At 40.6% G+C, this 23,774-nt stretch overlaps 2 protein-coding genes across 3 annotated transcripts; one reads left to right on the forward strand and one right to left on the reverse strand.

Moving 5' to 3' along the window:
* The first annotated feature begins 139 nt into the window (after positions 1-139).
* rpl30 (ribosomal protein L30) lies at positions 140-3,170 on the forward strand. Its single transcript, XM_037093482.1, has 5 exons — positions 140-250; positions 365-413; positions 943-1,088; positions 1,818-1,948; positions 3,071-3,170. Exons 2-5 carry the CDS (start codon positions 393-395, stop codon positions 3,121-3,123), a joined length of 351 nt encoding a protein of 116 aa, XP_036949377.1. The 5' UTR covers positions 140-250; positions 365-392; the 3' UTR covers positions 3,124-3,170.
* A 4,444-nt stretch (positions 3,171-7,614) lies between these two features.
* Positions 7,615-22,521, reverse strand: laptm4b (lysosomal protein transmembrane 4 beta). 2 transcript variants are annotated; one of them, XM_037093780.1, is made up of 7 exons: positions 22,211-22,521; positions 20,407-20,524; positions 17,104-17,177; positions 16,889-17,011; positions 16,095-16,193; positions 14,171-14,266; positions 7,615-9,870 (listed from the first exon to the last, which is right to left on the reverse strand). In XM_037093780.1, exons 1-7 carry the CDS (start codon positions 22,301-22,303, stop codon positions 9,796-9,798), a joined length of 678 nt encoding a protein of 225 aa, XP_036949675.1. In that variant the 5' UTR covers positions 22,304-22,521; the 3' UTR covers positions 7,615-9,795. The 2 variants fall into 2 exon arrangements, with proteins under 2 accessions (XP_036949675.1, XP_036949674.1); XM_037093779.1 differs by lacking the exon at positions 17,104-17,177 and adding an exon at positions 17,446-17,519 and having other exon boundaries at positions 22,211-22,520.
* Between the last annotated feature and the right edge of the window lie 1,253 nt (positions 22,522-23,774).

The following is a 23,774-nucleotide window of genomic DNA, read 5'->3' on the forward strand; positions in this document are numbered from 1 at the left end:
CTGTCTTATTCTCTGTTGCTTACCATTTAATTAAATTGTATTCTTCTGTAATGTTACGTGATGTAAACACTTATCGACCTAGCCCTCATGTTATCTCATACAAAGCTACTGTACATTTGTTGTCATTTAGTCACACATCAGCAGTGAGCTTTCTGCGCAGGAGTCATCTGCGCATGCCCGTCGATAGATAGCGGCGCAGTGCACCATGGGACTTCCTTTCTCTCCGAGGCCATATTGGAGTTAACTCACAGTAAGACGAGCTCCGACATTTCGATTAAAAAATCACCGGGATTTTCTCATTTTGGTATTGTGTTGCCCCCCAGACATTAACGACTGTCTTCTCCTTCCCCCGTCTCGCCTGCAGGTTGGCCGGTGTGGACTAAACCGCAAAAATGGTGGCAGCAAAGAAAACGGTGAGTGGGGTAGGCTCGGCCCGAGTGCACGCGCTGCTTCAGCGCCAGGCTGCTTCACGTGGAGACGTGTTTCTGTCACGGCCTGCTAGCTGGCACGTTAGCTACACGAATAAATGTGTTAATTGCTCCCGAAATGTTGAATTTACAGAATTATCGCGTCTGTAAATATTTAAAGCATGTGTCGGTTGTCCCCCTCGGTGTATTGCTGTCTGTCCATCTGTTTTAACGACGGCTAACGTTAGTAGCTCGAGTAACGTTACTGTATAGCACCGGCAGAGTGGCTAATGGTAGTTTGCCAACGGTAAATCTCACGACAACAAACTGTCAGGAACATGACAACAGTTGTTATTAATGTATGTTAACATTGATTTAACCTGCTTACATTCTCTGTCTTCTTGATTACGCTATATTAATCTTGTATATTAGTTTGAGATTTGCATGAGAACAACGATGGGCAAGTGTTGCAAATGAGCCCTGTAGGCCATCATGTGTGCTGTCACTAACTATATGTTTATGTATATCTTTTTAGAAAAAGTCCATGGAGTCCATCAACTCCCGGCTCCAGCTGGTGATGAAGAGTGGTAAATACGTCCTGGGCTACAAACAGTCCCAGAAGATGATCCGTCAGGGAAAAGCCAAGCTGGTTATCCTGGCCAACAACTGCCCAGCTCTCAGGTATAACAAGAAGATCAGTAAATTGATACCTGTACCAGGAAATAAATAGTCATCAAAGTTGTTGAAGTGGTGGTAGATTTGAATATCTATTGGGTGAGATGTTAACATGTTCACAATAATCAACAGCAATTTAAACTGGACATACCTATGCTGCAGGTCATTACTGTGTGATACTACTAATAAATTATATCTGGAAAAGTGTCATTATGCTTGTGACTGCATATTAAGCCGACTTTCATGTTATCAAACAGAAAAGCGTTAAGTGTCAGGGTTATAGAAATCACTAATAAATAGAATAACATCTTATCAGCACGTTGACCTCAAAATATAGCATGCTCATGCAGAATTACGTTCAGTGTGCAAACTGATGCTCGTGTTGCCACGTTAAAGACTTAAGATTTTGGTTAAAATCCTCACAACTAATCACAACATAAACCCGGGTACAGCCTAATACAGATGTTGTGAAGCACAAATGTCGAAAAGGCTGTTTATAAATCGCCAGGTTACACAGTGATAATTGGAGTTTTTGTGTCAATACAAACCAACTATAATGAAGTTTCAGTACAGCTGGTGTAAATATCATTGCTTATTGCTTCTAGTCTAGCATGACTTGTTGGCATCTTTTTCAAAACCTTTGTTTTATTTGAGTTTCCTATCACTTGCCTAATTTGCTGTATTTTTCTTTCATAAGCTGCTGCTCACATTTTCCTTTGTCTCTGTCCTTCCCAGGAAATCTGAGATTGAGTATTATGCCATGCTGGCCAAGACTGGTGTCCACCACTACAGTGGAAACAACATTGAGCTCGGCACAGCTTGTGGCAAATACTACAGGGTGTGCACATTGGCGATTATTGATCCTGGTGAGTACCTGCCTTTGTATATGCCAGCATCATCCATGTGTAATTTATTCAAAAAGTTTTCCACTACTGTCACAAACATAGAGCTTTTTGATTGGTGGAATTGCAATATGCATTACAGAGAACCATACAGTAATGGACTAATGGGATGTTTCAAACACAAGATTGTGCTAGGTGCTGTCTAGTAGCAAAATTTATGGAGGGATACTGGCCTCAGGGGACTGATCGTCGAAATTTCAAAACGATGCATGAACTTCAGTCTAATACTTAGACATGAACTTTGGAAAAAAATTTATTGACCACACTGTTGCAAAACTTTAAACCAACATGGAGCAAATTACTACCAATGCAAACTGTACTGCCTGGTCAGAAGGTATTACCACACATCCAGCTAATGTGCTGTGTGGGCTAACGTACTGTCACCTTTTTTAAACTGAGATACGTTGCAACTTTTTTTGTTACTCCAAAACTAAACTTTCTTTCATTTTCTTAACACTTTTGTCAGTATGAATGTGAAATGGGTCATAATTGTATTCAGGCTGGTCCAGCTTTTCCAGGTACCAAAATAAAGACCTGAAGTTCAGATCAGAACCTAATCCCTGTCGCTCTGTGTTCAGGATGCCATTAGTCCACTATATCTTTACATAAGAAATGGTAATGTGCTACAGTATCAATGTTGGAAATCTTATATTTAACCTTTTTAATGTAGTAGTCAAGTCTTTTAACTTGCTGAAACCTGCTGAAACTCCAGTGTCTCAGAATCACTGTCCGCTAAACTACATGTCAAAACTAAAAGGAACAATCTTTCATAAAACCCAGCGACGATCAACAAATTAAACCATCTCCATGTACCTTAACTGTCAAATATTTGCTTGGACTGAGGTTTGGTTAAACTTCCTGCTAATCTTTTTTTTGTTAATCTCCTGCCCCGTTATTTTACTCTACAAATTTTTGTACCTGTTGTACCTGCTGCTCAGGGTGGTCCAGTTCAGGACTAGTGGTTTGTTAGATGAGAGGCTCTTGGAGCGCCTTGTTGAACTGCTTGTGCTTTCTGGCAGGTTCATGAATGCTCTGTTGCATTTTTTTATTTGATCGATTTACTTTATTTTTTTTTCCCCTCTCCAGGTGATTCTGACATCATCAGGAGCATGCCAGACCAGCAGCAGCCACCTCAGTAGAGCTGTTTCCCCACCCCATTGTTATAAATAAACTGGTGTTAACAGTACATCCTGCTGTCTTTTTAATTTTTGATCAATGTGACTGTCTACACAGTGTCATTCCTGCATGTTTCCACCAGAGAGCACCAGCATTTTCCCCCATTAACATTTTCAAGGTCTGTTTTAGGGATTTCCTCTTTTTTCCTCCAGAGATGAGTACAAAAGTAAACTGACACAGAAATTATTCTGGAAAACAATCTCTTCAAAGACTTGTGTAATGGTAACATCTGTTTCTGTGCAAATGACGATCTATCCAACTGACTGCTTAACACCATGTTGATAAAATTACGCAACTGATCTATGAGCATGTTTTTTCTCTCACTTACGTAAACCTTGGGGATGTCCATCAGCTGTATTAGCTGCAGCCTGTTGACTGTAATCGAGTAAGGACTCTCTCCTTTCAGGGGTATTAAAGGCTTTAGAGGGCGATGGCTGTTTCTGTCACACACTGTAGATGTCCTGTAACTTGTGTGTGAATATGCTCTCCGATGCCAAGAACAAAGTGGCTCTGGTTGTTTTTTTGTTTTTTTTTCAGCCACACAAGAGACACATTTTAAAAATTCCTCTATTATTACATCATCAAACAGACAGATGACCAAAGGTTCAAGGTCACATACAGATTTTGTTTTATTATATAGATGGAGCCTTTGGGGGGAAAAAAATGCCTACATAAATCAAAATTCAATGACAGAACTGGAAAATCTTTGAAAAGCTATCATGTCACTTTTCTTTGCAATAGATCATTAGCTTTGTGTCCCTTACAGCTGATTCATTTGGAAAAAGCTATTTTTTGGGCTTCCAAAAAGGTTTTCTCCTGCAGTGCATCAAACATCTAATGTGGTGTGCACAACATCAATACACGTTGGACATTGTAAAAGAGGTTGTGGTTGAAAAGCACATAGCGGCTCCTAAGTGACCATTATACTGTATGGCAGCTTGCTGGAGGTCAGTTTGGTGGCAGAGGTGGATAAAGTCGACTAAGCCTTTCTATAACCACACATTCATCACACTGAGGCTGACGCTGGTCTTTTTAGGGCCCTAAGCAGTTGCCATCAGTATGTTAACACTGAAGAACAGAATATACATGTTTTTAAGCAAGGTGAGCACTTTTATTTTCAGAACAAATTTGAATAGTCGGCAAAGTAATCTCCACTCGAGGTCCGCTTTGAAACTTTTGATCTATTAAGATGACTTTTTTTTTTTTAAGCCAAAATGAAGCTGCAAGACAAATGAGTAAGTGACCCTTGAGTTGAAGTTGTCGTGTAAAGATCTAGAATAATGTGCGAACAGAACTGGCCCTTGTTGTTCAAAAACAAATCAGATGTACTTGTCATGTTAAAAGGGAACTACACCAATTCTGCCCAACACCACTTGGTCATGTTTAGCACTGCCCTGTTAGTGAAAGTAGTTGTAGTTGGGAGATGGCTTGTGTGGCCTATCTGAAATGCTGGGGTGTTGGTACCTGGATCATCATTTGTGATTATGAGATATATATATATATATATGTATATATCATATATCATGGAGTTAACTAGGTAAGAACGATCAAAGAAAAAAGACATCAAGTTGCAGTACAAATGACAATATTTGAAATGTAGGATCCAGGATTAAAAGTCAGGATTTGTTTTTGCCCTCCGCTGGCACAGTTTCAAGCATCCTCTAATTTGCCTCTTGCAAGACCGCTGTACTAAATACAGCTGACAGAATTTATGCCAAGATTGCGATTTAGTTTTTTTTGTACCCTCATACGTGAGAACAGAGAACACACAGAAACCACCCTCAAACATCCCCAAATGTGCTTAGAAATCATATTAATGCCTCAGTCATCTCATTTAGAGATTTCCTTTAGCGCTGAAAACGTTCTGATTCATGTGGCGACCGATAAACGTTGATGCACCAATGATAAGGAGGAACAGAAAAATACAGAGGCTTCCAAGTACCAAAGCTAAACATAAAAATATGGTTTAAAGACATAAATATTTATGTATTTAATATGTTTTGTTTTGGCCCAGAGAACCCTCTATACAGCGATGCTTTTGACCTCGATACCAAAAGCAGGTAAAAGTCAGTGAAAGGTTAGAGTCATGACCCGGCAAAATAGGATATTTTACTGTAACTCAACCCTGTAGATGTCAGGATCAGATGTCATTCCTTTTGGCTGAGAGTTTTGAAGCTGCAGGAAGCCGCTGCATCATTTAACCAGAGACAGAAATGTAAGCCGTCCATCATCCGTTTGAGTGGTTTAGCCCAGTTTTTTTTTTTTTTTCCACTCTGCTTCTGCTTCCCTAAGCCATTTGTCTGATTCCCAATTAAATCGAATGAAATCACGCCAGATGATCTGTCTGCTGCACGTGCGGCAGAACGAGGACAATATCTAAAGAGGTCACGGGGCGAGATTTGATATTGACTAGACATAAACGAATCTGTACATGGGACCTCGACGCCTGTCAGGGGCCTTGCGGTGACTCTCTCACGTTTTCCTAAAGTAGTGACTCTTTTAGCTCCACTTTACGTAGAACAAAATGGAAAGACAGACAGAGGGACAATGGATTTTCCGACTGATATCGGTCAGCGGGGTAGATATCGAACGCCTGGTGACTATAGGGACATCAACAGGAAGGAATGTGACGTTTGACTGGGCGCTGCATTCTCACACACAACATTATTGACTGTGAAGTTCTCATTGCCACCGGCCAATGTCATGACAGACGGAAAAGTACATTAGACGGGCTTACATACTCGACTAACTTACAGAGAATCGATTTAGTGGGTGTTTTATCCAGTAGTTTTTACATCTTCAGTCTTTTTTCAGATACTGTATATGGAAAACGTCAAGAGGAGAATCTGAATTCAATCCAGGTCACGCCAAAGTCCTGCTGGCACATTTCATTAAGTACCCTTTGGCTCCTGCTTCCTCTTCCCCTCTTTTTTTTTTCTTTTTAATGAAGCTGATGCTTCTCTACAACCCTCCATCTGTACCCGACAAGCATTTAAATAAGAGAAAACAGACAGGATGTGACCCACTTGTTTGCTTTTTATTTATCTATTTATTTTTTTAATATTACTCCCCACTGCCCCATCCCAGTGGTAGAAAAAAGTAGGTGAGCGTGTCTGTCTCGTAGCCTGCTTGTCATACCCAAGGTAATGCCGGCCTTCATTTTGATGCTGGCCGGTAAATCCCCCCGCTGATCTGCCAGCTTGTCCACTGACTGAGCGATGCTGGATGCACGCACATCAGCAGGACGAGTCAATTTTCCGGACTTTCTTTTATGGTAGTCTGATTTTAGGGCAGCCTGGTCACATCTGGTGATGACTCGGTATCGACTGTGTACTAGAGCTGCACGATATATCGTTTGCGCATCGTCATCGCGATGTACGTGTGTGCAATAGTCACATCACAGAGCCTGCGATGTAGGAGGCGAATGAACTCCTGTAATTTCAAAGGAACCTGACACACACTGTGCATGCAGACTCTGCAGAGATCAGCGCAGGTTAATTGTCGTTGAATAACCTGTTTTATCACTCATTGTTAGTTACTTAATGTAATTATGAAGCTAGAATGTGCAGTGCAACACAAAGTGCTATTCAGATCATCTGATGAAAATTCCTGTATTTTTTCACATCGCAATATATATCGCAGGGTTAAAAAAAATCGCGACATAAGTTTTTTCCAATATCGTGCAGCCCTACAGTGTACTACTTGTCATTTCTTTCGAAGAGGAGAGAATCTGACAGAGAAGCAACGTCTGAATTAAACTCCGGCATTAGCAGTCGGATGCTGATTTAAAGCGAGTTTCTTGGCGTTGAATCAATCCAGTCAGCCCCTCGGCGAGCCGCTGCGCTCAGTTTCAGCCCACGATGCATTCAGGGTTTGTCGAGTATTTGTTTTCCCTTGATATCACAAGACACAGACACACTGTAATTTGAACAGGGTGAGCTTCAGTCAGCTCCAATAACCCCATATCTCCATATATGACAGTTCTAATCCAAGTATACCGTTCGCAGCTGAACTATTCACACAATAGCTCCGTATCTCCAATAGGAAACATGCCACAGAGGGCGTTTAAGGTGGAAAAACACAGGCGTAAATAATCAGTTAATCACAGTTGGGTTCCATTTAGGTGCATCAGCTGTAAGATCCTGGTATTGAACATACTGGAGCTATAATAAAATGTCATTCAGACTTGGTCCAGAGCAAGATCCTTATTTTGGATGTAGAGCCAACTGAGACAACATGGAGATCATCATGAAAAACAAATAAAAAAAAATTAAATTTAACATATGTAAATATAAGAAAGATAATTCTTTAAAGTCCAAGTTCAGTTGCCGGTCATTTATTTTCAAGTTGCAAATCAAGAAAAAAAACAAAAAACAGACTGGACTCAAACGCCCCCCCAAAAAACTGCAAACAAACCACCAGACTTCATAAATGACTCCAGGAGAAGACACAGATTGATTTTGCTTTTTTATTATTCAGAATTGGAGACATGATGAGCTCATGCAGATCCAACAAAAGGGTGTGTGGAGAACATGGAGAACAGTCTTCAAGTGATTCTAATAAAGTCAGCCATCCAACATGTCCTGATTACCTACAGGCCTTGTTTTATTCCTGAGCTGAAATTCTCCTCGATCACATTAGAATCTGTCAGCGTTTCAGTCACATCGGAACAAATATCGATTTTGATTATGTCACGTTTTAGAAGCTTGCATGATCCAGGAGAGGATGGCTGCTCGTATTAGAACCACTTGGCTGACAGCAGAACGTGGTGAAGATGGATGAAAACACATCGGTTCTCAGTGAGCTCACGCTGACTTTAAAGTGCAATTTCATTTTCAGCTTTGTTGGATTTGCAGGAGCAGTAATTCACACAGGGACAACGAAAGAAGGGGGCCAACAAATGGCTACATTATCAACTACAGTATTAGTACCAGATGGAAAACTAACTCGTGGTATTTCCAGGTCTAAAGAGTGGTTGAATGCACTATTGCATAGTCTGAATGACAACAAATTTAAGGTTCATCTGTTAATAGGAAATAGTACTTAGGAATTATTGGAAAAAATGGGATTAGGTATATTTAACATAGTTTTATTCCAGTATTATCTCTTAAAAAGACAAGCGTCTAGCTTCTCTAGCTTCATTTCTGTGTATTGATTTTGTGCTACTATGCTAAACTAAATCACCGCTTTAGATTCCCATCCATTGTTAATTTCAAAAAAGGTCACCAGCACAGGAAATATCTCAACATGATATCACTGCATGTGCAAAGAAACGGTACTACGTACAAAGGATTTAGGGGTTACACCATAGCGCTCAGGCAGGCACACACGCTTGCACACACACACGCAAACAGTTTCTGCATGTACAGCAACATGTCACGCCGTCTTTATAGGAAAATGCCCTCAGTCCAGCTAAGTTAGCTCAACTAAAAAGATCAGATTATACACCATGATCCACGTGTAAAAAAAAAACAAAACAAAAAAACCCCAAACGATAAAGACACAGACGACACTGTTGCAGCTGCAACAAGACAGGAAAACAAGACAGACGTCTTCACTGAAACATTTCCACACACAAATGTTTACACACATTTTTACATTTTACAGTATGCGTATTGCCTTTTTGGATGTGTTGTGTGAGAAAGTGTCCAAACATTTTTGTGATAAGTGCTTCACTGGATGATTACACGAATGCCAGTCTTTCTTGACGTTTAAAATCTCGGAATGGACAGGAACACGGACAGGAAGGCAAACTGGAATATTGTGATAGAAGTCGACGGGTGAACAAGGTTTTCCCTGGCAGTCGATGGATCACAGGTTCACAGACAGTGTGTTACTTGGGTACAAAAGGAAGACGTTGTTGTTGTTGTTGGTCAAGGAACCTTTTTCAACGCGATTTTCCTGCAGGAGAACCTACATCAGTACAGATGATATTTGATCACAACAGGACAGCCTTTCACTTCTCGCTTCGTTTTCTCTCAGTTATACAAAAAAACAGTCATACAAAAATACCTCGACATTACATTCAATGAAGGAACTTGTCAATTTTCTCGAACAAAAAAGTGCTCTTGCATAACTGATCATGCATCACACTTCTCTTTCTCGCTCTCTCTGTCGCTATCTCTCTTCAGGTAGTTTGTTTCTAGACAAAGACCACGAGGGAGATTCACAGTATTGGGGGTTAACAGTTGGTGGCCAGACCGGTGCACGTTTCGCTCAAAGAAAAGTGCAAATTAAGTCGGGACAGAGCGTTCAGGGCGTGCAAGAGTTTAGACGCTGCCAGGGGACAGCAGCTGCCAACAGGGAGGGGACTGCGGTGGCGGTTGGGAGTGGATGAAGTTGCTGCGATTCTGTCCTTGGAGGGGGGACAGGGGCAGTGAAGGGGAGAAAAACACGTCACAATGACCAGGGGTGGTGTTTGGGGTGGGGGATTGATGGCGATATTGGCTCAGGGTCGGGCTAATCTAATCTAAGTTTGGCAGGATTCCAAGCTGAAGCCAGCCTCTAAGACATTGTTTGGTCTTGTTTTTTTTTTCCAACACGTTCCAGCCGGCGTCAGGTTCCTACTGTTGGAGGGAGATGTGGTTGGTGTCGGGGGTAGTTTGGGGGATAGGATCCAGCAAAGGGGACGCCTCTCATGCCTCCATATACTGTGGAGGAGGGTCCTTCGGTGGTACGGCGATGGCCTCCTCGTACGGTGGCAGCAGAACCTGAAACGTAATAGAAAACCAGAAGGTGGTTTGGTTATGTGGTTTGGTGAGGATGAGACAGCTTCAAAGCGTTTCCCATCAACTGCAATTAACCTTTTCAGAGCTTACAGCTGAATCTCATACAGTCGCCTCAAATGTCAAGATGTGACAGTGACACGGTCAGAAGTAGTTGTTCCACACTTGGGCATACTTGCCAACCCTCTTGATTTTCCCAGAAAACTCTCGTTTTCAATTGCCCTCGCCTGGTTTCCACCCAGGCTCACAATTTCCCCATACTTATCGTGATTTCTGAACATGTTTTTTCCTCTTTTAGCTATTGTAACACTGTACAGCGTGTAGTCTGAAGTACTGGTGCGCCTCGTCCTTCTCAGTGAGTGAGAGACGGACAGGGAAATGGAGAGGAGAAAGAATATTTATACACATTTTAGACTCCCATGAGAGAGGAATTCTGCTTCTTAGATTTAGCTTAAAAAAGGAAAGGAGCTGTAAAATCTGCCACGCCAACTTTTCTGTCAATTAGGGGGGTTCGCACCCCATGGAGAGGCTGACAAACATTGGTTAGTGGCATGCACAAACTCTCAAAAGGGCTGGTCCAAAATAAATTAACTGAATGAAGTGATAAATATTACTTCATGACACGGATTTATGCAAGTTTGCACTTTATTTGACATAAACATGCTGTTGCAAATTAATATTATTTTGATATTGTCATTCTTTAAATGACACAAGCAGGAAGTCTGGTGGATAGGACTATCAGAGCCAAACTTGGGTTTTCGAAATCCTCTCTATTCTTGAGGTCTCAAGGTTGGCAAGTATGCACTTGGCTCATGCGATGACCTGAATCGAGCCTGTGGGATACTGTTCAAACTGGACCAAAAAAACCTGCTAACACTCAGTAACATCTAGAGATGCACTGATCCACTTTTCTTTTTGGACCCAGCTGAAACTGAACTTCAGTCTGATGGTGAAAAGGTCTGCGTCACTTGATGTATCTGAAAGCTGTGTGCTTCTCTTTCAGGCTATTGTAGGTCAGAAGTGATCTCAGACACAGCTTTAGTAACCGTTGCGGGTTTCTTCTCCATCTTTCAAACTCTTTATCCCACCCCTACAGAAGGCACGACTCACTGAAAGGATAACATCAACCTGAATATCCCTGTGCTTTAGAGGCCGGAATGCCTTCTCTCCATCAGAGGTCTTTCTCTGTAAATGGTGTTATAAAACCAGCACTGCTGCTAATTCAGTGAAAGAGAGAGCGAGAGAGAGAGAGAGAGAGAGAGAGAGAGAATATGCTCCGAGGGGATGGAATTGTGAAACGGCCAGGGAGGCCCGGCAAACACATCACAGGGAGGATTTGAAATGAAGCGGACAAGCAGACAATTATGTAACGTGTCCAGAAGAAGAGAGGCGGACAGACAGAGATATATAGAGGGAGGAGGAGGGGGAAAATGAGAGAGGAGAGAGGCGACCCTTGTGCATTTTAATGGCATTTATATAAAAGCATGGCAGATAAGCAGCTGGGTACTTGATGTTCGAGGCAGTAAAAAGCCATTTAGACACACTGCCTGCTTTCTAATAGTAAAAATAGATGGAGCGGTCTATTCATTCAGCTGTGTGTGTGTGCGCGCGCGCGCATGCGTGTGAGTGTGTGTGCGCATGCAGGGAGGAAATGATAAAAACATGCCGTCACTGTTCAGGCTTTTAACCTGTTTATATCACAGATATTTGTTGCTTTTATTTGCTCCCTGATTCTTCTCTCATTAAAATTCAAACAGCTTCTGCTGTGGCCTTCACATTGACCTAGTTGCCTCACTTGTTTACTGCATTTTGTTTCATTTTGTGTGTTGTTTGTTTCCTAATTTTTTCATTTTTTATGGTTTGTTCACTTTTTTTTTTCACAGAATTCTGAATAAATTAAAGCTTTTTTAATTATCTTACCAAAAACTGCTGCTTAGTTTTAATGCTGTGTTTTTATGCTTTCCAAGGGAGGAAATATAATAATAATATTTTCTTTCTTATCAAAACAAATTCTTACCCGTGTCCTCTGATTTCCTATTCCCCTCCTATTTTCATATCCTTTAATTTCATTTTGTTTCCTTCTTTGGATGAACTGTGTTGAGTGTTTTAAATGCTATATAGTGAAAGGATTAAGAGTTAAGAGTGATAATTAACTCATTTATCACAATTATTTCTTAGACTATTTATTATTGGCCTCTGTTATAGTCTTTGTATTCCTCTTTGTATAAACCAAAATACATGACTGAGTCAGACTGAGTTACATTTTTTTTTTTTTTTTACCAACAATGGCTATGGTAATTTATTCCCACAGTGAATCCCACATACACTGTGATGATGCTGGACAAATGTGCATTAATCACCAGCTGAAAATGGTCCCGGACAAGTACACCATTTACTCTTATTCTTTTCAGAAAATATTATACATCTGTCACATTTGTGTGAAGATTATGTCTTCAGTGGGAGTGATGTGAAGGAAGGGAAGTGCGACTGTATTGTGAGCAGTGTGTGTATTGTTATAAAACAACACACGTCTATGAATTCTGTAGTCTGTGGTATCTTCTGAAATAGAGTGTCATGCTAAAGGTTCAGTTTGAATACAGTGGTTTAAATTTCTCTCCCTCCAACACATCTGCAGGGGACAAAACTGACGGGCACATATCCAATCTTAGTTGAAAGGCCATCTGATACACAATATGATATCAGGATTAGCTCCTGCATGTAGAGTCTGTTTCGTAAGGTGAAAAACGTCAGCAGCGTGAACCGGAGCCACGGTGACAACAAGGACAAAGTGACAGGCAGATGAAGTTCTATGTATTGAGATGACAGCGGGTGTGAGGTAGATTAATGTCTTATGTATCAGGGTGGAGGATTACAGACAGACAGACAAATGGAAAGCGTGACTATGCTAAAGCCTCTCAGAAACCCCATGAGTCACCACCGAGGAGGACAAGAGGGATTGACAACACCCGGTCTCTGCGCAGCCAACCAAACACACCTCGGGATGACCTACAACACCTACTGTACTGCTACGCATAGCACCAGTGTCACTTCACTGACTGTCAGACAATAAACAGATAAACTGCACGGTGACAACACTGACAAGCTGGACATTTTTTTACAGTACTGTGGATGCTATTCTACCAGTGTACATACTGGAGTTAACTATTCATAAGTAGAATCTATGGGTTATATAAAGTAATATCACTTGTCACAATATCACAATTTCTAACCTTTATAAAGAAGTAATATTCCAAACACTGATCCTTATAACTTACTGCAGCGTTTTGTCTGAACGTCAATTTTACTGCTTAAGTAATATATGTAGAATTTTAATATGAATCAACAATTACCATAATACAATTTTGATGCATTTCATCACCATAAACACACCTTAATTTCTTGCATATCTAAATATTCAGCAGATCCTGAACATTATTACCTTCAGCTTCAAATTTCTATCAAAAGTCTGGAATTTTTAATTTTACAATAACTAACTATGGATTTTAACTACTATACATAGCTGCTCCACCTGTAGCTACATTTATGTAGGGACATTGACATGACAGCTATTTACTTCCTAAGTTACGTTAAAGACGTCATTAACCTGAACCTTTTGGAAATGTGTACGTTCTGTGATATGACGCGATGACCACAATATACGGAGGGACGTGATTTGATTGTTTGCTTTTCTTAAATTGAAACAGTTAAAAAAAATTGATCAAATTATCTGGGGTGAGGTGAGGTGAGGTGCTGGTAATGTGGCATCTGTGATTGCAGAAAACAGTTTATGAAGTGTTTTTTACTAGAGAAATTCTTTCCCACACTGAACAGAACATAATTCCTACTCTTTCTATTGAACTTTTTAAGTTTGAGGTTGAGGTTAATGAGGTTTTAAGAGAATTTGCACTAACTAGTTTTAAAAATGAAATGCTGTTTCTTTTACAACTCAAGCTATACAATCATATAGACATCCATTATATCCTTACCTTGCACATTTAGAGGTATCAACTCGTTTGACTGCGATAACATAAACAAGTAAATAGAATCTATATTTTAATATGGCTCAAAAACCTTATCTTTAGGTTAGCAGTTGTTATACAAGTTAATGTGATTAAAAACAAATTTTAAAAGCCTCAATCTTTATTATGTTCACCTTCTATAATGAAAGCTTGTAGTCTATAAATCTATGCATGCTTCGCAAATGCGATTATACTACCGTCTGAGTGAGGGGGATTATCAGAATGTCCTTGAGGTGAGGAGCTAAAGGGTGGATATGAGGACTCACCGTGGTGTCGTTGGTGGTGACATAAACCAGGACCTCCGTGGTGCCCCTGCCGCTCACATATCTGTAGCAGTTCCACACACAGCCAATCAGGTAGGCCTGTCCCCAGGAGGTGAAAACAAAGAACACACACAGTGACCTTCAGCAACATTGTCTCCACTTTTCATTATTACTCTGCTCTGATCTCATCCATCCATCAAGGTTAGGGATGATGACGGCAGAGATGCTCTATATCACTACATGATAGAGACACATCAGCTACTTGTGCAACGAGGCTGGACAGGATACACAGAATTAAGATACTTTACTGTGTGGACAATGTCACCCTTCTTCCGTCTTCCGCCGACATTTTCACCAAGGCAACTCATCAGGCATCTCCAGCCCTCAGTAAGGCTACGGTTGCACTTGCCTTTAGGTTTTTCTGAGCTGGCAGAATAACAGGAGGTTCATTGTGTATATGTGTGAGTAGCCTGCTGAGTCGGTACCTCTGCCAGCAGTAAACGCAACCGACCGACTAGGAAACCAGGCTGCCTGCTAGCCAAACACTTTACCATCTGCTGAGTTGACCTCCTCTAAATTGAGCGGTGCACAACACTATTGCCTGCACTAATATACCTTTAAACACACTAGCAGCTAACAGTGGAAAAGAACCTTTTTTAAATCACAAAAAAGTGCTTCTTAAGGTTTAATATGATTCATTTTCCATTCCCCTTTTTTGGCTCTGTCTCTGCTTGACTTCAGAATACCTCTACTGTTTATTGGTTAAATATCTTAGCTACCAAGTTGGAGTTTTGCCATATTTCTCATAGAGGGGAAAAAAAAAAAAGTAGGTCATACTGTCTTTTTGTTCACCCAACCATCAATCAATCTGCATCTCTCTTATCTGCCACATCCCGCTCTCTCCTCTCTCCTTCTTCCTGCCTGTCTGTATCTGTCATTAATGCCAAGTGCAGTCAAGTGGAGGATGTTGGCTTCAGCAGGAACTTTAGCAGGTGTTGCCTCTGTGCTGACGGCTGAATGCATCCTTGAGGTTTTAGATCTGGCCCACTTTCAGGGAACTGACTCAACTATCGTCACAAGAGTAGCCAATATATACTGTATGTACGGCCCCAGGAATAGTAACTGAGTAATTTCCCGATTTTATTTGTGTTTGCAGCACGCATGCAAATGCTGAAATTGAAAGCAATAAGCAGTTCAACTACCCCATAAGCTGTCTGCCGAGGATGTGACATTTATAACTCTCCTCTCTGTAAGTCCAGCAGTGTATCTTCCAGTGGCTGCTTCCTCTCATAAAAGCCAAGCTCTGGCTTTGGATATCTGCCAAGAACATTTCCAATCCAGGCTTAGAGGAGAAACAACTTGATTTGATTGTACAGATGACTGCAACTTCATGTCCCATCTCATCCCAGAGCCCCAGAGCATAGCTGCGCCTGGAGAATCATCCATGCATTAAGGGAAAATTAGCTTGACAGGAGTTGGTTTCCTGTTGTCCCTGACCCGCTGCTCTCTGACTGTGTGATAATCTCATGACGAACATTGATAATGTTCACACTGGCAGATTCATTATACATGCCATATGGAGATTTAATGGCCTTGATCATATTATAATTATTAAAAAAAAAGAAAAAAAAAAAGGCAGGCCTACAGGGAACAAATGTTCAGTGGGCGTGTGTCATCTGTAGCAATGTGTTGCATATCTCATTTTATTTTAGAAGTGTACCATTTTTATGTATCTCTACAGTTTAAAATAGAGCTGCATAATACGGTTTGTTGGGGTCTGTGTCAAACAAATGTGTTGTCTTGCATCTGAAGAGGAAGATTAGTAGGCCAAGACAAAGATTGCAGCTTCTTGAGATTCTGATATTGCACCTGGCTGCATTTTTACTAGATTTTTATCTGCAGTGATGGAAGGGCTCTGTAGACTTACCTTGAAGGAGAGGATGCAGCCAATGAAGAGGAGGACTGCGAAAACTAGGCACATGTTGTTGGTGGACATGATGTCCTCTTTGTAAGGGAATGTCCCCGGCTGGAAGGGATGGAGAGGTAGAGAGCGTGAAACAAAAATCAGTGGAGTGAGATGAAAAACAGTAAGCAATCAAGTGTCTTTAATGACTAAACTTCCTCTTTCGGTCTGAAACAAACAGGGAGTCTAGAAGAGACAACTAATCTACATAACTATGATCTGTGTTATGCCTGGGTGACCTGTTTTCACTAGCCCCATTCACACTGCCCTTTCAAGACTGGAATCATGCGCAGATATTCCACTTTGCCAACTGTGTGAAAGTAACAGAGACAGAGAGGGGTGACAGTTCCATTCTGCCTGTGACCCACCACTGGAGGTGGCGCAAAACTGTAACTGTCAGTTTCTACTGTGCGTGGTGGGTCAAAAAACGCGTGGATGTCAACCTTATGATATGTGCCGTCACGCCTGTTATAGTTCCGCAATGCCAGCATGCAGTATGAAATGCCACACTGGAGCAGCTTGAAGCGTAAAGGCAAGCTTTCTTTGTGGTGATAACGTGGAATATCTGTGTGAAAAGGGCTAGTGAATGCCTCTTCTTCCAGTGATAAACAGCAGACGCTATCACAAACTTGGTCTTAAATAAGTGAAGTACTCCTCGATTATAGATTTTTAATTGCAGCTTTTGACAATGTTTTAAGAACAACAAAAAAACCCCTGCATTTAATAACAATGTATGTGTGGGCTGGATGGGTTCTCACCAGCTGCTGGAGGTAGTCCTGCACCGTGTTGGGATAAACCACCACACTTATGGCTACCAGTGTGTTAAGGGCAAAGTCAAAGATTTGGTAGCAGAAGAATGGAATGATCCAAGCTGCATGTTGCTATGTGGGAAAAAACAGACAGAACAAAGGAGCGTTATTTATCCAGTTAAGATGTCTATGTCAACATTACTTTGTATTGTTTGTTTATTTACCTTGTAAGCACCATATGTTGCCATGCCACATATAAGAATCATGAGTAGGGATATTGCAGTGGCTATGCAGATATCTGCAGAGAGAAAACAGAAACAAACACAGCAGTGTGAGAACACATAATCTAGATTAGCTGTGAGGAACAGCAGCAAACACGTCAATGGATTCACTGAAATTACGTGTTTGCTGCTGTTCCTCACAGCTAATCTAGATTATGTGTTCTCACACTGCTCTGTTTGTTTCTGTTTTCTCTCTGCAGATATCTGCATAGCCACTGCAATATCCCTACTCATGATTCTTATATGTGGCATGTCAACATTACTTTGTATTGTTTGTTTATTTACCTTGTAAGCACCATATGTTGCCATGCCACATATAAGAATCATGAGTAGGGATATTGCAGTGGCTATGCAGATATCTGCAGAGAGAAAACAGAAACAAACAGAGCAGTGTGAGAACACATAATCTAGATTAGCTGTGAGGAACAGCAGCAAACACGTAATTTCAGTGAATCCATTGACGTAATACAAAAGTCGTTATGGGGACGTGGATTTCTACAAAACAAGCACCTTAAGTCACCTCGCTATTTTTAGCAGCAAATCTGCCTCGGACAAGACATGATCAGCACGTGGGCAATTGTTATGCAAGAGGTGCTAAATTTGACTTATCATAACACTCTTGCCCTCACATTACAGCTGCGAAGACTTGCACTTGTGTCTGTGTCACTGTAGCACAATAACTAACAGGGACCCACTGACGTCAAGTCAACACATCATATCTACATGTGCTGTTTGAAAAAGGGATCGTTATACAGTATAGGCATGTATTAAACTAGATGTTGAGACACAGTTCTGGCTGTGACAGTACAAATAAAAAGCATGTAGTAGTCAGTATTATTTCCATGAATACACAACAATTTCTACAATTTTACAAACTCGCATAAAACTGAATGGGACTTCTGTTAATCACCATGACTGGTGGTGTTCCCTCACTGTCAGCAACACAGATTAATTCAGTACTGAGACTGTGTTAAGACGCAGGAAATGATGATACACTTCCATCTTAATCCTTTGCTACACACACTAGACACAGACAAACATGTTCAACATGCACTTTATAAAGGCTCCACACTAACCTTTTACACTGGTTGCACTGGTGTGCCTAACTTTTTCATTAAGTTTTACCGGCAAATAATTTAGGCACACACAATAATACATTGAAATTCAGTTTCTTAAGAGAAATTAAGGAGATGTCAATGAAATCCTGCCTTCAACTGATTAAATAACCTACAGAAAATATACGTATAGACTAATATTTTAATCAGATCTTCTCAGTTTCAGGCACACTGTTGCAACCGATGAAAATGTTTAGTTGCACTTGTTTTTTGGTTGCCTGTGCAACCAAAACAGTCTCACCCTGGAGCCTTGATTAATGACTATACAAACTATAAACAATGCATGTCAGGAATTGACAGTAATGGTTGCCAGGTTGCTAAAGGCAACCATTTTCAGAAATTGTCAACCAATTCTCTGCCTTCAGTTGGTGTCAATGGTTACCTCTTTAATATGTAAAAAACTACTGGTAGCAAAAAGAATACTGCACACTCAAAAAACCCAACCTTTTAAACACTTAAATGAACATATAACTGAATAGTATTTAAATCTGGGATGGGAGGATATAAGATGTTATTGTAGACTGCAACAGGATAAGTTGATCGTTGAATTTTCCTTTGCTGGAGTTACTTGAAAAAGATGTCTAGGGTGCTAACCCTCAGTCCTGTGATTTTCTGATACATTCTAAATGGCCTAAAGAAGAGCATGCATCTTTTTAGTCATTTCAAAATGCTAAACTATGGCTGCAGGCTCGGCTGGCCTATTGTATTGTATTGGATGTGTGGAAATATTATGTATGAACATATCAGGTCAAGTGAATCCAGGATGTTTTAAAGCCTTAAATTTCACTCCCCCCCACACACTCATCATCCACATCTTCATCTCAGCATATGATCTGATAGTGACTTTGCCTCTATTCACATCCGTCTGTTATAAAAATCAAGACGCCAGCTTTTCTCCACTCTTTCCCACTGTTTCAAAATCTCTGACTGGTGCCGCACTATCAACGGCGTGATGCGCGGGGGGGGGAGTCAGTCAAGATGGCCGTCCTAATCCGACGGAGAATTAGAGCAGTCGTTTTTAATCAGAGTAGCCAGTGACAGAGGCTGTGATGTTCCAGAGGCGACTGTGATGATGATGATGATGATGATAGCTGCTTGAGGGGGAAGCACTGAAAATACACATGCACTCTGATTTGTGCTGTATGGAGCCGAGCCTACTCAGCTATCTCTGTGCTGAGAGCAGCAGTCTGGGGGGAAAAAGTGCCGTGCAGAAAGGGGAGGGGATTTTAGAGCTGCGTGAACACAGAGGGCTGTACGGACATGCTGCTGGCACTCTCCAAACTGGGAGATACAGCCAAATAATACTGGGATCGAGACATGAAACCCGATACTGCCTGGGTATTTAGTTACTATAATATTCTGATATGGCTTCAATGTTGTTAATTCCCTATTTCTGTTTTTTTTTTGTTTTTTTGTTTTTTTTTGGGTAAATTCATCCAAAAAGGAAAATTCAGTCATTATCTACTCACTCTCATGCCAGTAAAAATATGGGTGAAGTTTTGTAGTCCACAAAACATTTCTGGTGTTTTTAAGCAATACAGCATTGCAGCCTTCTCCAAAACTACTGATCCAGACCTGGATTTGTTTTTAAATCGTTTAAAAAAAACAAAACCTCACTTGAGTTAATCTGGCAAAATCCAAGTCTCGAGAAGCCCCAAGATCCAAAACTGATTTGAAAATACATTGTTCACACCCTTCTTTAAAGCCCAAATCTTCACTGAATGAGCTCAGTCGTACATTGATAATGTCTTTTCAAATCAATTTGGAATCTTGGGGGTTCCGGAGATTCGGATTACAGTGGACTAGCTTTATGGAGCCATTTCATGTTCCTTTTTCCTTTGCTTTTCTATGTCTCTGTACACTTTTTTGCTGTGAAGCTCCAGAAATGTTTTGTGGACCACAAAACTTAAGAAATAGTACAATATCAACAACACTAAGAGGAGACAAATTTAGATTTCTTATAAATGGAATTGAAAAAAAAAGTGCTGTGTATCCACCTTCAATTAAATCCTCCATTCAGCTCACACTCACATCTTGAAGTCACACTATGTTGATTTAAGGAATAGCGCTTGAGGACTTCTAATCCAATACAAGTCAGATATGTAACAATAAGGGGATTAGTTGCACTCACTTGCATCGTCCATGACATCAATGTCGGTTCCCAGCTCAGAGCTGGTAAGGTGGTAGCGGTATTGTATTGGGTCATTGAGAGCCGACAACAAGATGAGTAGGACCACCGCATTGATGAGCTGTGGGGGAAATAAAGATCAATATTATATTTCATAGTGAAGATGTGCCTTTTTTTAATACCCTTGCAATTAACTGATCAACTTATGCATTAATGTTATGATACAGGCTGACTGCTGGTTGTGGATGGATCTGCTGGACGCAACTCGTAATGAGACTATGTTAAATATTACTAATTAATTCTTATTATTAAGTGTTCCATCCATATTTGTGAAAATAATAATCTAGAAAATGCTCCAGTAACAAGTTCATAGAGGCTGAGAGGTCGCTTGTCCAACAAACACAGACAAACGAGCAATCTAGAGCTGCAATGATCAGTTGATTAATCAATCAACACAATATTAGAGGCCAACTATTTTGATAATCAGTTATTGCGTTGATCATTTGTTTTTTAATGTGAGGATTTACTGCCTTTCTTTTTCTTTTACGATGGTTAATGGAGAGCAGACACTTTCAAGACTCACTTTGACATTTGGGAAATTGTAATCAACATTTTTCACAATATTTGACATTTCACTGACTTAACGATGAATCAATTAATCGTTGCATAAAACAATCGCAGATTAACTGATAATACAAATAATTGCTTGTTGCATCCCTACAAAATCCAGACATTTAATTCACTATATATTAAATGGGGAAAAGCATCAAACCCTCACATGTGAAACAACAGAAATGTCTCGAAGGATTACTTTATTATGAAAGGCTGTCAAATACTTGACCAGTTGTTTCTACACAGGTTAGCAGATTCAGATTTGTTTTTTATTGACTTATTTTACTATTTTATTTTACGTATTCACTTTTATTTAACAAAACCATAACATAGTAGTAGCCAACCAGAACAGATTCAAAGCATAAACCAGGTTATTTAAAGAGAGGTAAACCATCACTAGTTTATATACAATCTTTGGTTTATCAGTCTACAATAACAGCATACATCTGAACATAGATGGATGACTAGCCAAGTATTTTAGCAAATATTTCTTTCTGTCATTATAATAAAAAAATTTTAAAAATTAAAAAAAAAAAAAAAACCTTGACCTTAGGAGTCCTTTATGTCACTGTTTTCAGTCCCAGTCAAAACACCTTATGAAAGTCTGATTACTGGTGTCTTTTTCTGGCCCGGGCTCCACTTGACGACACGTACGCTTACTAAATGTAAGGGATTTACCAGGCTTACTGAACTATGTTTAAAACTTCAAGTTATCCCGTGGGCAAAAACAGAAGCGACCTCTATATTTAAACGCGAACGTACAAATGTAGGACGGATGAGCTTGCCAGGTGGTTCAAGTTAGATTATCACAACAGCGTAGCACAAAGTGTCACGTTAGCTTAGAAGAAAGAGCGGCTACAAACAAACAGTGCGAATATGTTTTGTGTCATTAAAACATATATCTATGTCGGCTAATGACATGTATTGTCAGTTAATTAGCTGACAGCGTGGTTTTAATCGTTTACATTTTCGTGTAAAAACCGAGGATACCCTCGAAATGGGCAAAGCAAAAAACGAGTGCCGAAAAACAAGTGAAAAACAGATGTAACGTCACCGAGCTAACTTAAGCTATCCATCTGAGAAACACTCAATGGCATTCCCGTGTCTGTCACCTACCAGTTAATAACCCACGCACTGAGACATATTTGTAGACATACTGGGCCTGACATCGATTGAAAAAAAAAATCGGACTTACCATGTACCATATTCCCAGAATGATGGTGCCCGTCCGTACATGGCAGCAGAGGCAGCAGCTCGTCGAGTACCACCGGTCCCACGGCGAAATCATTATGTTTATACGAATGTGGAGTTCAGGCTATTTCATGAATGCTGCCGAAAAATGAAAAATATTCAAGACGACTCTGTCCTGAGGAAAGAAAAAAAAAACAAAACACAAACAACACAGAAGTAGTTTGCGTTCCCAGTGTTAGCAGCGCCACATCCAGCGGTACGTCTGAAACGATGTTCGCCTTGTTTCCGTTAGTGGGACCGTTGACAACACAGAGAGACGTTAATCTGGTTCATCCCGGAGTCACGTGACCAGGGCAGGACTTTGACCAAGATCCGAGGGGTGGAGGGAGGATGGAGGGATGGATGGATGGATTGGTGGATTTAGGGGTGGAGGGATGGAGGCGAAATGCTTCATAATCATCACTGAATTATCTCAGACCCAAGCTTTCAGCAGTCAGTAGAGCAGCATTTTAAAGAAAATCTCTTGCTGTCACATGGTTCCATTGCTTTTATTTGCTAGTGTCCTCTAGTTCACGTTCAGTTCAATGTCCAAGTGCAACATGCCAGTAAAGCAGTGTGAAGTGAGCTGACATAATTTGACCTTTTGCTGAATCAATCTGACCGTGTCGCCTCAGTGGGCTTCACAATCCGTGCAGTGAGGGACATCTTCTGTCCCTTCGATTCGGGTGAGGAAAAAACGCAGTCATATAGAAAACAAAAGATTTTAACATCTGGACAAAGAAATGTATGAAACCTCAGGAAGAATAACTGAATTTTCAGCAGTAGGCTACCGATACCTGGAGTCAGGACCCCTCTGTTTTTTACTGTGATGAGTGGACAGCATGTGTAGTTCGTGACCCACTTCCAGCAGAATCAAAAAACATTTTCAAAGTTGTGTTTTCTTAAATAGTGACAGTAAATAACTGACTCCGAAAAAAAAAACAAAAAAAAAACTTTTGACCTCTGACACGGAAATGTGCAATGGAACAGCCATCCGAGTCAGAATTCCAAGTTGGAAACCCAGGAAAGATCTGTGTAGCCTGAATTTGCCCACATAAACAGAAATGATGAAGTGAACAATTCATTTTTACCTCCTCAAAGAGTGTCTTGAAGAGTGGCCTTGTATCAGTATCTTAGTGAGACCTTCACTTTTGGACAGAGATTGTGCTTAGACGATGCATAATCCTGAATAAAAAAACATGAATATGTTTAATTTCAATGTTAGAACAGGAAACGTATCTTCATTCAATGTCAGTTCAGTCATTCAGCGTGTGCAAAGATCCTGGATCAAGCCCGACAGATGGGCCAGTGACCACAGCTCTGAGCTCCCGTGGGTGGACCGCAGCGTCGTCACAATAGGGGATTTTCCTCTCCCGTCATGCCTTAACACTGACCCAGAGCGCCTCTTTAAAGGCTAGAACGCACATTTTAAAGAGGAAAACCTAAAACTGACGACCCATTTACCGACCCTAGATATTTTCCGTAGAACTCTCGCAGAGAGGGTTTGAAATACGAAACAGAAATATCCA

Source organism: Acanthopagrus latus, chromosome 3 (assembly GCF_904848185.1).
Source record: "Acanthopagrus latus isolate v.2019 chromosome 3, fAcaLat1.1, whole genome shotgun sequence".
NCBI classification, from domain to species: domain Eukaryota; kingdom Metazoa; phylum Chordata; class Actinopteri; order Spariformes; family Sparidae; genus Acanthopagrus; species Acanthopagrus latus.